The sequence below is a fragment of the Prunus dulcis genome, chromosome 6 (assembly GCF_902201215.1).
Source record: "Prunus dulcis chromosome 6, ALMONDv2, whole genome shotgun sequence".
Taxonomy (NCBI): Eukaryota; Viridiplantae; Streptophyta; class Magnoliopsida; order Rosales; family Rosaceae; genus Prunus; species Prunus dulcis.
The window spans coordinates 999,571-1,013,137 of NC_047655.1; the positions used below are offsets into that span (position 1 = coordinate 999,571).

At 39.3% G+C, this 13,567-nt stretch overlaps 4 protein-coding genes across 4 annotated transcripts; 2 read left to right on the forward strand and 2 right to left on the reverse strand.

Annotated features, from left to right (window-relative positions):
- Positions 1 to 2,701: 2,701 nt before the first annotated feature.
- Positions 2,702 to 4,000, reverse strand: LOC117633097. Its single transcript, XM_034366780.1, has one exon. It carries the CDS (start codon positions 3,998 to 4,000, stop codon positions 2,702 to 2,704), a length of 1,299 nt encoding a protein of 432 aa, XP_034222671.1.
- Positions 4,001 to 6,436: 2,436 nt separating this feature from the next.
- Positions 6,437 to 10,333, forward strand: LOC117633213 (carbamoyl-phosphate synthase small chain, chloroplastic-like). The gene is made up of 10 exons (XM_034366926.1): positions 6,437 to 6,745; positions 7,207 to 7,339; positions 7,783 to 7,871; positions 7,957 to 8,017; positions 8,121 to 8,188; positions 8,315 to 8,443; positions 8,517 to 8,626; positions 8,965 to 9,312; positions 9,513 to 9,678; positions 9,988 to 10,333. The coding sequence occupies exons 1-8, from the start codon at positions 6,613 to 6,615 to the stop codon at positions 9,010 to 9,012; spliced, it is 771 nt and encodes a 256-aa protein (XP_034222817.1). The 5' UTR covers positions 6,437 to 6,612; the 3' UTR covers positions 9,013 to 9,312; positions 9,513 to 9,678; positions 9,988 to 10,333.
- Positions 9,076 to 9,686, forward strand: LOC117633103 (carbamoyl-phosphate synthase small chain, chloroplastic-like). Its single transcript, XM_034366787.1, has 2 exons — positions 9,076 to 9,312; positions 9,513 to 9,686. Exons 1-2 carry the CDS (start codon positions 9,076 to 9,078, stop codon positions 9,684 to 9,686), a joined length of 411 nt encoding a protein of 136 aa, XP_034222678.1.
- Positions 10,334 to 10,864: 531 nt separating the features above from the next.
- Positions 10,865 to 13,567, reverse strand: LOC117632962 (IRK-interacting protein). Its single transcript, XM_034366612.1, has 2 exons — positions 13,042 to 13,567; positions 10,865 to 12,598 (listed from the first exon to the last, which is right to left on the reverse strand). Exons 1-2 carry the CDS (start codon positions 13,282 to 13,284, stop codon positions 11,054 to 11,056), a joined length of 1,788 nt encoding a protein of 595 aa, XP_034222503.1. The 5' UTR covers positions 13,285 to 13,567; the 3' UTR covers positions 10,865 to 11,053.

Genomic DNA, 13,567 nt, shown 5'->3' on the forward strand with positions numbered 1-13,567 from the left:
GGGTTTGACGGAGTAACTGTGATGGAAAAGTTGGGTGGATGCAGCTTGGTTACAATTAAATAGTGGGAGGTATTAATGACCAGGAGTAAATGACTGTCATGAAGAGGCGGGAGTTATTGGCGGCAGTTGTTGGGTCCAATTTTAGGCGGGAGTTATTGGCGGGAGTTGTTGGGCAACACATTTGACTTGGCCTGTGCATAATAACAGCTGTATATAACTATTCTTTACCATTGGTTGGTGGTTGTTGTATGGGACCCTTGTTGAATTTTCAATTTATTCCTTTTGTCCTCTTTCCCCAATTTCCCTCCTGTACCAAAACTACAAATTGTCCCAAATATATGAGTACGGTAATTTGACAAGTAATTGGCCAATTACAAAAATGGACCATGAAAGTATTTGTAGGTAGATTCATCCCACCTGACGTTGACAGGTGTGTATTTTCGTATTTGGTCCGACTGTAATGGGCATTTGACAATGCTGTCAGTGACACAAAGGAGTAATGACTGAAGATTGATTTTGTAATGTAGTCATTGAAAGCAATATAAAACAGACAACTCCTTCTATATAAGAGGGTCTAACCTACTCATTCAATTCCATATATATATCATACACGAAAGCTGTACTAAATCTCACCCTATTGTTGGTAACGAAAAGGAAGCTCCAGATTGATTTTGTAACGTTAACTGTTTTTCAGGGTGCATGTGTGCATTAGCCCCATTTCAAGTTGAAGATGTCAGACGTAATCCCTCCAAACGAGGTTGTTAGTTACCCAGGAGACCAGCCATGGCATGTCCCTTTCCCATCTCCACCTGGGACTCCAAATAACGATCCCCCGTCATCCGGAAGTGAGGCAGACAACATTGATCCGCTAAAGAAAATAGCTGAAGTGAAGCATCACCTCCAATATTTGTGTACGGCAACGGATTGGTGGGAAACCAAATGCGATATTCATGGCCATGTGATGGGCAACTTGACGAACAAGCTGAACAAAGCATTTGCTAGAGAAGTTAAGCAAACAATGAAAGCCCAAAGTCGAAGCGCGAAGTTAGCCTCGTTGACGTTACAATTGGAAGAAACAAAGAAAGATGCTGTCCAAAAATTCACTGAATCTGAAGAATTTAACCATGAACTGGTTGAATGTTTTAACAATGGGTTCGAGATGTTCCGGGATTATGCTTCCGTCGTGTCACCAGACTACAATTGGGGCGAAATAGATGTTGGTGGTGTCTGGCAGGTGCTGAATAAGGGTGGCCAGGGAATGGCTGATCATATCCTTGTGCATGCAGCGAGGAAGAAGACCAAAGAATTGGATCTATTCATGGGCCTGTAAACATGGTGATTTTGTGGAAGGGTTTCTGTAGCTGGGTCAGGGTAAGTACGGGTGGAATCATTTTGTATGTATTTGGTGGCTTTTGTATGAATGTGGTGCCTTGTTTACGCCTTCCTCTTATTCTCACCGTTGAGTGGGAAATTACTTGGTTTGTATACATATCAAGTACTGTAACGTGGAGGTGTGCTTATGAAACGTTTATTGGCCTCATATTAGAAGCATAACGGGTGTATATTGTGTTTGTATTGTATAATTATTGACACATATTGTAATCGTATTGTGCTTATAGAACTGTTATATTGCTGCTTTATGGAAATACACCTCATATTATAGCCTCTACATCTGAGTACTTAAAAACAGTGACTCTAGCAATGGTCGTGTATATGGAGGGGTTCGGACAGATCGATGGTTATGACGCGCGGAATATCCATGGAAATATGGGACATGTATTGATACCTTAAGGCAATTGGATACAAACCACGGACACTGTGACCAACAATATAGAACACTAATAACTGACTTTGTTATTTTGCAAAACAGGTTGGATTGGAAGAGTTATAGGTACCAGAGTCCATAGGCACTAATCACACACAAATGGGGAAGGGTTTGTTCCTCTGTGTGTGTGACTTGAAGTGAATAATTAACTATTTGAAAAGTCCATATCACGATAGTAGTGCAGGATGTTCACCATGTGTACCTGCATGGATAGTTTCCCAAACACTATAGATAGTTTGGTCTATGGCAATCAGAACAATGAGAAATCATGAAGTACAATGACGCTCCCACTAATTGCGTAACATTTGCATTTGAAATACGTTTTATGTACGAGATTACATTTTAGTTAGCCTTCTAGGCCCTTTCATTTGGGCCAGAAACCGTTGTCATTACACTACCAATGGCCGTGCAACAAAGGTACAATACAATACCAATACGATGGCAACAAAGGTACAATACAATACCAATACGATGCATATAAAGAGAGGACATAACGTTGTGTAGGAAAGGAAACCAAGTGATGCCAACGTGACTACAATCACATTTCACAACACCAAATCGAATACAATTTAAATGAAAATAAAAGGTACATCACAAACGAATAGAAATGCTAATCTGTAAGACACATTGGCCAGTGGAACAGTGTTAAATAACAGCTGGTTTCAATAAAACAGGTGGAACTGTATGTTAACAAATTGCTACTAATAATAGGCTCTCATTGCAAGGAACTTGTTACCTTGTTCCATATGCTTCACATGACCGTTTAATTGACGGACTTCCATCCCTGCAGCATCACCGAACCTATTCATGAACTTCACAGTTGATGACAAGTGAGGTACAAACTGAACAACTGTGCAATATGCGCAATTAGAGACTTCAGTTCTTGAGAGGGACAGATTGTTTGCATGTATTTCGGTAGTGGCCCTTCACACCACACCTTGAGCATTTTTTTTGCCGGGAGTCCTCTCCTTTGGAAGGTACTCTTTGCATTTTGCGACGGCCCGGCATAACCTTACAAACAGGAGGGAGGATTTTGACATTGTTCAAATGTTCGGGAATAACCCATGTGCCTTTAGGTGGTACAGGATAAATAGATTCAGCATATGCAGCTGCCCATGTAGCTCGTGTATAATAAGAAGAGGCAAAGGAGTAGGGGTTCAAATTCAAGTGCCGACACACCGCAATAGCATGCTTGCACGGGAGTTGCTCCAAGTCAAACTTCCTGCACGTACAACTACGGTTTGCCAAGTGCACCAGACCGTTCAAATCTCCATCCAGAACATTATACTCAACATCATTGATTTTGACCACATTCATCCTTGACGCAGCGTCTAACCTCTTCCTTAACTTATGTTCACCCAAATCAGGGCACAATGTAGAATGACATTTCATTGCTAAATCTCGACGTTGACTAAACCAAGTGAGAAGTAAATTTGTGATTTCATCGATCAAGTGTAGGACCGGAAGCATCTTTGCAAAACGAAGAACTGAATTAATGGACTCCACAATATTCGTTGTCATCACATTATAGCGTCGTCCATCACAGTGGGCCCGTGACCACTTCTGAACGCCTGCACGTAGTAGATAATTTCGCCCTCGCTCATTGTTTATCATCGAGAAGTGACGATTGAACTCCGCTAGACGATAAGACTTCGCTGCCCTTATAAAATACCCCAATATCGGATCCCGTTGCTTCAAGTGAAATGAGGCTTTCATATTGCCCTTCAAGTGATAAAAGCAAATACCATGGCTTGCCCCAGGAAAAACTCTACGCAACCCATGTTGTATGCTAACATTGCGATCAGATATGACAACAAGATTCGAGCAATCACCAATTGCACAATGTAATTTTCTCAAAAACCACTCCCATGCTGCATCCGTCTCCAAATCTCCAATCCCAAAGGCAACAGGATATATGTTGCGATTTCCGTCAAATGCGGTCGCAACAAACAAAACACCTTTATACTTGCACTTCAAATGGGTAGCATCAACAGCAATCACGGACCGCATTGATGACTTAAATCCTCGTATGCATGCACCAATGGACATAAAAAAATATAAGAAGTGGTCGGCTGCATCAGTCTCAATGTATGTCAAAGTTCCCGAATTTGTACGCTCCAACTCATAACAATAGGAAGGGAGAAGGGAATACGACTCTTCTGCAGACCCTCTCATTGTTTTGAAAGCTAACTCTCGGCTTCTCCAAGCCGTAGAGTAGCTTATGCTGACACCAAATTTTTTTTTTCACATCTGTCTTTATATCAGCTGCAGTATAAATGCTGCGCGCATCCTGAAATCTCCATTTAACACAGTCAGACACCAATTCGGCTGTAGCTTGAGGATGGTGACTGCTTACAAACCTCAGATCACATTCATGAAGTGGATCGTATTTAACAACCTTAAACTCATGTAATCCAACTTTATATGCCCGAAGTTTCCAAGGGCAAGGCACCTGCCAACAACGAACACAAAACCGACGCTTCCCAGATTGGACTGTTCTGAACCGAAAGTGGCCTCTAATTGCTGCTAAACTGATGGTTTTTAAAAGGGCAATCTTATTTGGATAAACTCGGCCAACCTTCAAATTTGCTTCCCAATTTATGCACGAAAGTCCTCCACCATAACCAATATATTCCACACTCTCACCATGCTTCGAATCAACCCGAATTGTATGCATTTCACTCGAACTTGATTGCCGGGAGGTTCAGATTGCACCTGTCTACACTGCACAGTGGAGGGTTCCGCACTGCTGTCCTCATGAGGATGCACAATTGGTGCAGAGTACGGTTCCTCTTCATTGCTAGGTTGATTGAAATCAGCAACTATGTTTTCACCGCTTTCAAAATGAACTTCTTCAACCCAATCACTCCAATTAAAACCATTCCCACCATTTTCAGTTTCATTGTGCGAAATTGCCACATTTCTTCGTTTCACAACAAAGGTAGCAGGAGCATTGCTACTCTCCACGCTTACAATGCCATTGCACCCTTCAATACCATGCCCTTCGATATTTTTCAAGCTTGCTACTAAAGGGGTTACTTTAGAGGCCATAACATCTGTGTTGTACTTGAGAAAATATTGAACATCATCATTGTCTTCAACCCTTATCTTCTTACTGACAGATGCGGATACAGGAACTGAATACTTCAATGTGACACTATATTTCGTGGGCTCTGCATCCATGATCTTATAAATGCGTTCAACAAGTTCGGAAAACGTTACGTTCCGTGACACTATTATGCCTTTAGCCTCCCCACCTTCATAACTCTCAATGTTATCCTTCTTAACCCAATTTCCATTGTAGCATACCAAAATTCCAACTGTATCCATTTCTGCAAAAAACATAAATAATTACTACACCGATTCATAACACTAAAAAATACAAAATAGATGAATAAAAACATGCACAACAATCATTCCACTACACATATCATCTTCTAAATCCTCAAATCTTCAAAAGTTAATTGTAGCTGCTTCAACAATTAACTTTTATTCCTTTTTGTTTTTTCTCTGATTTAGAAGATGATATGTGTGGGTTCCAAGTTATTAACAAACTAACATACACATACAATGGCAGAAATATGAACCCTCTAACCCTCCAAGTCTTTTGCACAAATGTAAACACCTTCAACAAAAGGATCCGGTTGTGATAGAAAGCGTATAATGTAGTACAAGCTCAATTACCAAATTCGAAACCAAAACACACAAACTATACTTCTTACCAAAACAAACCCAGAATGCCAATAAATTCCCCACATTAGCATCTAAATTGAGCCTAACACTAGCCGTATTTACAAATTTGTAGGCCAGACAAAGTTAACCTATGATTTTTCTGTGTGCTGTTATTTTCACCATTATCAAACACATTGCACTACATTATACACGCATTCAGTCAATTTTAAACAAAATTCAACTTCACCAGACAGCTCCCACTGCAGATAATATCACAAACTATGAATTTCAACATATCACAACAAGTGCAAACTGAAAATTTAAGCTTTTATGCCCTCTGTGGTGAAAAGGGGCTGAACGATTTCATAATACACATACACTACCAAACCAATATCACAACTCACATCCGTTCACAACGACACCGGAAGTCGCCACTTTCCCTTCTCTGTGGAATCGCAGCAGTCAGCTCGATCGGGAGGTCAACAATGGACGCCGTGCCTTCCGGCTTCGCTGCGCCCAAACTAGGGTCCCAAGTTTGAGGACATCTGGGTTAGGACGATGGATGGGTTGCGAACTGGATTGCTCAGTGGGAACATGTCTCGCAACCTGGACTTCCCCCAATTTTTGCCAACCTTCCAACACAGAGGAGAGAGAGTTGAGCTGAGTTCCCTTTCAGAAAAGGCCAATAACGGGTTGATACATGTGCTTTTATATGGAGGGCAGTTTGGTCATTTCACGTCCACAAGTGATTATTTGAGAACACAATTTGTAAGCTGATTATTTCAGAATACCACTTTTAAAAAGTGATTATATCAGCTTATTTCCCTTTTATCTAGTATCTTACTAATCTTTTCCTACTTCACCTTAATGTTAATTGAATCAGTAAAAGTTATTTCTTGGTCTGAGTGGGGATAGCATTTCTCTTTAGCACAAAACTAATTCAGCAAGTGGAGTCATTCCGAGCATGGCCAAAAATGAGGGTCGAAACCCGAGTCCAACGTCCAAATGTAGGAGACCGAGTTGGAACCCGAACCGGCTATAAGTATCATTTGTAGTCTCTGTTAGCTCTCTCTGAAACTCAGACAAGAAGCCACTGCCGCAACAGAGAGAGGAGAATGGCCATAACAGTAGCTATCAACTTAGCTCTAATAAATCCATCGACTTTATTTCATCCCAAGTCTCCGAACCCTTCAAAGCTCAGAGCTTTCACTCTCAGATGCTCCTCCGCCACCTCAACCGCGGTCCCTGGTACTTCTGCTACTACTTCTCTTATTTCCCTTTATCATTTCTATTGTTTTCTCTCATTGTACCAATTGCCCAATACATTAGATTAGTGTGCATGAATGTTTTTGAAGAGCAAGTTGTTTGGGTGCCATTGGAATTCAGTTTTATGTCCTAGAATTTGAAAAGAAGAAACAAAAAAAATAAAAAATGATGGGTTTATTTTGTTAGAACTTCAAACACCCCCACCAAGTCATTCAGCTATGTAATTTTTGTCTTAGGCTCAGCATTCATCTTTTAGATGAATAAACAATCAACACTAATATCTCAACCCTTCGCTTTTTCTGCCCCTTATCTTGCATTTGATAAATAAAAAGAATTCCCACGTTATATAATGTTAAATGTTGTTATTCTTCATAATACAGGTTTAGATTTGTTTCATAAAAAATTTCTCATTTTCTGTACTTTATTTACTTCTTTGGCTTTAGATTTGGCAGAAATACCTTGGAAGACTTCAGATGCTAGACTTGTGCTTGAAGATGGTTCAATCTGGAGAGCAAAGTCGTTTGGTGCTTCAGGGACCCAAGTTGGTGAAGTTGTATTCAATACATCCTTGACCGGGTGGGATGACTCATAATTTTGTATTTCCCCCCAATTTATCTTAACATGTCAACTGTCACGTTCGATTCTTTGTGTTTGTGGGACTTAACTGCTATATAACCTTTTCAATTACTATAGAATAAACCTTTCAGTGTTCAGTATAAGGATTTTGAAACCTTTGACTATGGACCCTCTCTTTTGGGCTTGAGGTATTAACTAAATAAGTGTTAGTTAGACTTCCTGAACTGTCTAAGTACAATGTAGGAAATTATATGAAACTTCGTACAGCTCCCACCTTTGTTCCATTTGAGAGTGATGTTAATCAAACATTGGTTAAAGGAATCTGGTGCTTGAAGTAATGGAAGTAGTTACCTCATCTTTGGTTGCGCATCAATGTTCAAGAGTTGATGAGCTCAGCATGATCATACGAGTCTGATATATGGGCATTCTACATGTTTACACAGGTACCAAGAAATTCTTACAGACCCTAGTTATGCTGGCCAATTTATTCTCATGACAAACCCACATATTGGAAATACTGGTGTAAATTTTGGTAGGTGGAGTTTTCTTTCTTAAGTTTTGAAAATTATATTGTCTTTTAATATGTTGAATTCTGATGTTGATGCCTTCCCTCTCAGATGATCAAGAATCAAGGCAATGTTTCCTTGCTGGTCTAGTGGTTAGAAGTATAAGTATCAGGTATGCTTCCTTCTAGTACTGCTGTAGAAAAATTGGCATCAGCAACTTCACTGATTGAGCTTCATTCAGTTTCAATGAACTTTTTCTGTTTCCTGTTTTGCAGTACTTCAAATTGGAGATGTGCAGAAACACTTGGTGATTATTTAGCAGAAAGGAATATCATGGGAATTTGTAAGTTAAACAATGGCATTATTCCTTAAGGCACTTAGATTTTGCAGAATCATGTGTGCTGGTGTCCTATGCTGTATATGTATAAATTCTGACTTTTGCTATTGATGCTGACTGATTATGCAACAGATGATATTGACACACGTGTTATCACCCGAAGATTAAGGCAAGATGGAAGCCTTATTGGTGTTTTGAGCACAGAAAGGACAAAAACAGATGAAGAACTATTGGAAATGTCTCGTTCATGGGACATTGTTGGTAAGGATTTCATTGAGTTTGTTAAACAAGGCAAAGGATTAAAAATCCATGGTTTCTTATTTTAATTTTGCAGGGGTTGATTTAATAAGTGGTGTGTCATGTAAGGCCCCTCATGATTGGGTTGATAAAACAAATCCAGAGTGGGAATTTAACTCCAGTAAAAGAGGTGGAGAGGCATTCCGTGTAAGTCAGCGTTAAGTTACTTTTAAATTACTGCCAGATAACATTTTTGCCTTTTGTTTTGAAATGAGAGAGAGAGAGAGAGAGAGAGAGAGAGAGAGAGAGATGGTTTTTGAAATAAGAACTAGAAACAGCCATAAATGGTTTTTAGTTCTGAAGTTCTCTGTTATTCTTTCTCTCTTCTTCAGCTCTCAATTCTCATTTCTCTCATCCCTCTCCCCTTTAGTTCTTCAAATTAAAACAAAAAGCAGACATGTTTGATAATGGATTGGTATTGGCCTGATGTTGGTAGTTCGGTTTTAAGTGACTCTTTTTCTTCTCTGTATGGGTATGAATTGTAGGTTATAGCATATGATTTTGGAATCAAGCATAATATACTCAAGCGCTAGGCTTCCTATGGTTGTAAAATTACTGTTGTGCCTTCAACATGGCCCGCATCAGAGACTCTTAAGATGAAACCAGATGGGGTCCTTTTCAGCAATGGCCCTGGAGACCCATCTGCTGTTCCTTATGCTGTTGAAACAGTTAAGGAGATCATTGGAAAGGTTCCTGCTTTTGGAATCTGCATGGGTCATCAGTTGCTTGGCTTGGCATTAGGTGGTAAAACTTTTAAAATGAAGTTTGGCCACCATGGAGGAAATCATCCAGTCCGTAATCTTTGTAGCGGACATGTTGAGATAAGCGCTCAGGTGTGTATGTCTTATAAGTTTTTGACTTTCGATGACATAGAATGTGGTAGTTTTGAAGTCTTTTTTATGCTTAATAAATTTGAAAGAAATGAACTGACATCCTGAAGTGGGTCTTCAGATCATTGTGCTGGTTTTTTCTTATTAGTTACATTAAGGTAATGAACATGTATGAACCTTTTATGACTTTCATTTTGTGGCAGAATCACAATTATGCAGTTGACTCTTCATCACTTCCAGAGGGTGTAGAAGTAACTCATGTCAATCTTAACGATGGAAGCTGTGCTGGTCTTGCCTATCCTGCACAAAACATCATGTCTATTCAGTACCACCCTGAAGCATCTCCAGGACCCCATGATTCGGACTATGGTATGTGACATGTTTCTACAGATTGATAAATAAATATTAAATTTACTATTATCAACTATGGTAGGTGCTTGCACCGATACCAATTGTATCAGAACATTCCTAGAGATATGCACCCTTCATAGGAAATCTAGGAATTTCATCTCCAACTGAAAGGTGATGGTAGACCTCTAGCATAAGTGGTTTTTCCCCTGTTGCTTCTTCCTAGCTACTTTCCAGCCTAACACCCTGCACTATTTCTTTATAATGATTACATTTGCATAAAATTACATTACGAAAATGATATTTAGTTTGAGGAAATTTTTTCTGCAGCTTTTAGGGAATTCATACAGCTGATGAAGAAAGTAAAGTAAATTCATGAGTGATGGCTGCACTGAGCTTTATTTGATGGATGGCATGTCTAAGGCGGCTAGGGTTCAATGGTAATATATAAATCCAGCGTCTCTCTTGTCTATGGGATTAACATATGCGTGCTGTTGCAGAAAACTAGTTAGGAGTCTTCTTCCCTTTTTTCAGTCAAAATGTTGTCGGTGACTGAAATTTTGAGATGAAGTTTTATAGAACAATTATTCTATATGCTTTGCAACCATACAAAATGGATCATAATTGTGTGTGCTTCAGGATCCATGAATAACACTGCATTCTTGTTACTCTTGGATGATTGGTGTTCCGTCTAGAAGCCCTCTTCATGCATTCCACACGTGTGCTATTCCTCCTCTCATGTATGTGTGTATAAGAACACAGACCAAGCGCGCAATAAGAAATAGGAAATTGGTGAAAGTATGAGAAAATGAAAAGAACAAAATCTGCAATACACATAGATAGTGTGGGTACTTTTATATTTTTTGAAACCATGTCTCAGTTAATTAACATGTCCTGGGAGATGCAAGGCAACCATACAAAAAATACAAGGCCTCTTTTTATATTTGAAAGTGGAAGCTATTGCCAGTTGTTACAATAGTTCAAGGAAAATTTTGGATTCATTTTTTCCCTATTAATTTGAATGAAATGACACTCAAAATCAATCAGTTGAAGTTATGTGCAAGCAAAGGTTTGGGTAGCCAAAATCTTGTGCCTATGTACGTTAATCCCATTTTCCTTGTTTCCTTTGTCTCTTCCAAGCATTTAATAGAAGAAAAGAAAAGGAAAAAGAAACAGTTAATAGATAAATATACCAAAGGAGACATAATGAAGAACAAAATAGAAAACTTCTCTATTTCTTTCAATGGAAGAAACCCTTTGAACAATTAATGAAATATAAACATCAAAGTTACATGCTTCTCTTGTTGATTAGATAACCCTTAGAAAGGAAATTTTTTTCCCTAAGAAAGACTTTTGTGATTGACTAAGAAAAATCAACTGAAACAAAGAAAAAGAGTCAACTTATTGAACCAGCAGACTTGTACCTGCAAAGAACTTTACATCTTAAAACCTTGTCCTGAACATAAAACCCTGGCATTACCATAATCTTAACTCGGCTTGAACTATGCGATCTTTGTCTATCCATGAACATGTCTTCCATGTAATGTGGATCAAAGCTCCTATTCTCTTCGACCCTCAAAATTCCTAGCGGTGGATTGAATGAAAATGCAAGCAAATGAAGCAACCAAATGCATTTGGTAGCGACAAAGAATGCTTGAAGAACCTGCTCAGGCCATGGCCGAGTCCAATTTAGTGTTGTAATGATGCAACTCATCTTCTGATCACAAAACTTACTGAATTCCTCACAGTAATACTTTGTTCCCTTCCTTAACACTTCATTCCAGCTCAAATTTCTAAGCGCCACGAACGATGAAAACTGCGCTTGGCGAGCTTGTTGAGGGTCTAGAAGCTTTGGTGAGCCATTCTTCTGAAACACACAGTTTTCAAAGTCTTGGTAGAGTGACTGGTTTATGATGGCTTCCAAATGGTACAAAACTGCCTTGGAGTACTTGGAACTTAATGACAATTTAAATGGTTGGAGAAGCATATTCAAATTGTCCACCAGGGTGTTATCTGTTACTTCAATTTGTGCTACAAGGATCTTGCAGAATTGTTTTACTGACAGTCTTGCTTCTGATACTATCTGCAAGAAACCTTCCACCATTACTTCCTCGCTGACCGGCATTAAGTTTTCTGCATTCCCATCATTGGATTTTCCTCTCTTTGGAAAATTCCCCAGCTTTTCCGGGGTTTGGCAACTCCTAGCATGTGTTGCTTGTCTTAGAGCTCTCTTCAGCTCTTCACAGTAAGTTTCCAAATAGTCCAGCTTCTGTTTCAGCTCCCCAACTGAAGATTTCATCTCAGAAACCTCCATTAAGGCTGCATCTCGATTCTCATTTGCTTGTATGAGCTCCTTCTTCAATGTCTCAATTGACATTATCCCCAAGTCCCTATAAACTTGGGAAACTTCCTCGGATTCTGTTCGGTTCGGAGAACTTTCATTCCTGTGCTTCTTCCTTAGCCTTGGAAACAACCATGAAATCACACCCCGGCTTTTTGGCTGTGACTGAACGGATGAATGAGAATCTGTTAATGGCACAACAGTATTAGAATTCCTGCAGTTTCTCATTCCACTTTCCAATTCGCTGGTTATAATTGCAGGCTTGCATCTATTACAAGATGACAGTGAGTTGAAATCCCCCAAACTATTTCTCCTACTTGACCTGTAGAACTCGTTAGCAGGTGATGTTTGAAGCACAGTGATTTGGTTTGTACATGAGCCAGTCACAGATTTATGATCCTCAGCTGGGCAAGCATGGGACTCAAAGTTGGCTAAGTCAGAAGGAAACCCTTTTCTTGAAGATGAGTTGTCCTTGTAACTTGATAGAACTGCTTCATCCCCATTTCCTTCTTCCAGGCCATATTCATCCCAACTTTCAGATAATGTTCGATTCATCATCGGAACATGATGGTACCCAGGTAATGGTTCATCTTCATAACTCTGTAAAATATCTCAAAATTTAGTGAACTTTTCCAGTATTTCAGAAACCACAAATTATACATTATGTATTTGATTTCACTAGAAGTAACAAACTTCCAACCAAAGAACCAACTTGTTGATAAGGGGAAAAATGCATTAATGAGTAAACAATAGAAAATTCCGGAGACACAAATTGAACCACAGAAAGATTATATCCGCAAAAAGAAAAAAAGAAAAAAAAGAAATGCGTCTTTACTTACATTAATTAGTTCTGTAATAAAAAAAATATTGAAAGCTTACTTACTAGGTAGAGGTTAAACTATAATTGGGAACTGAAACTGCATCTAAAGTAATGCAAATGGACATTGAAAACAAAGAATAAATTGTCTAACAATAATAAAGAAAACAGAGAAAATACCAAACTACAGAGTAAAAATGAAGCATGGCTGGAAATTTGCACTTACAGGTGTGAAAACAGGGTAGTCTTGAGCAGAGAACTGAGAAGCAGGGCGTGAGGCAGGGGAAGAAGAAGGAAACCTGAGATTTGCAGGGCTGCTTCCTTGCACCAAAGCAGCATGAAGAGCTCTCAGCTCCACTGCTTTGGCAATGGCAGCTTGAATTTCTTGCCTGCTAACTTCATTTTTGATACTGTTATTATTACTCTCTTGGTCCTGAAATTTTTTGCTATCTGTAGTAAAAGCAGCCATGAAAAACAGAGAAAAGAACAGAGCAGAGCATATACAACCAGGGGGTAGAACAAAGCAAGAGCTGTGAATTTGTTCAAGGAGAGAAAATAACAAAGAGCGTTAACAAGTGGGTATACAACGCTTGGATTTGATTTGCAGAGAGGAAAATCATATCTGCCGTAGAATCTTGGAAAACCAGAGAACTGAGAGAGAGAGAGAGAGAGAGAGAGAGAGAGAGAGAGATGGGGAGGGAGGGGTAAGCCTAAGGGCTAAAGCCAATGAGCTTTTGTCTTGGTTCTTAATG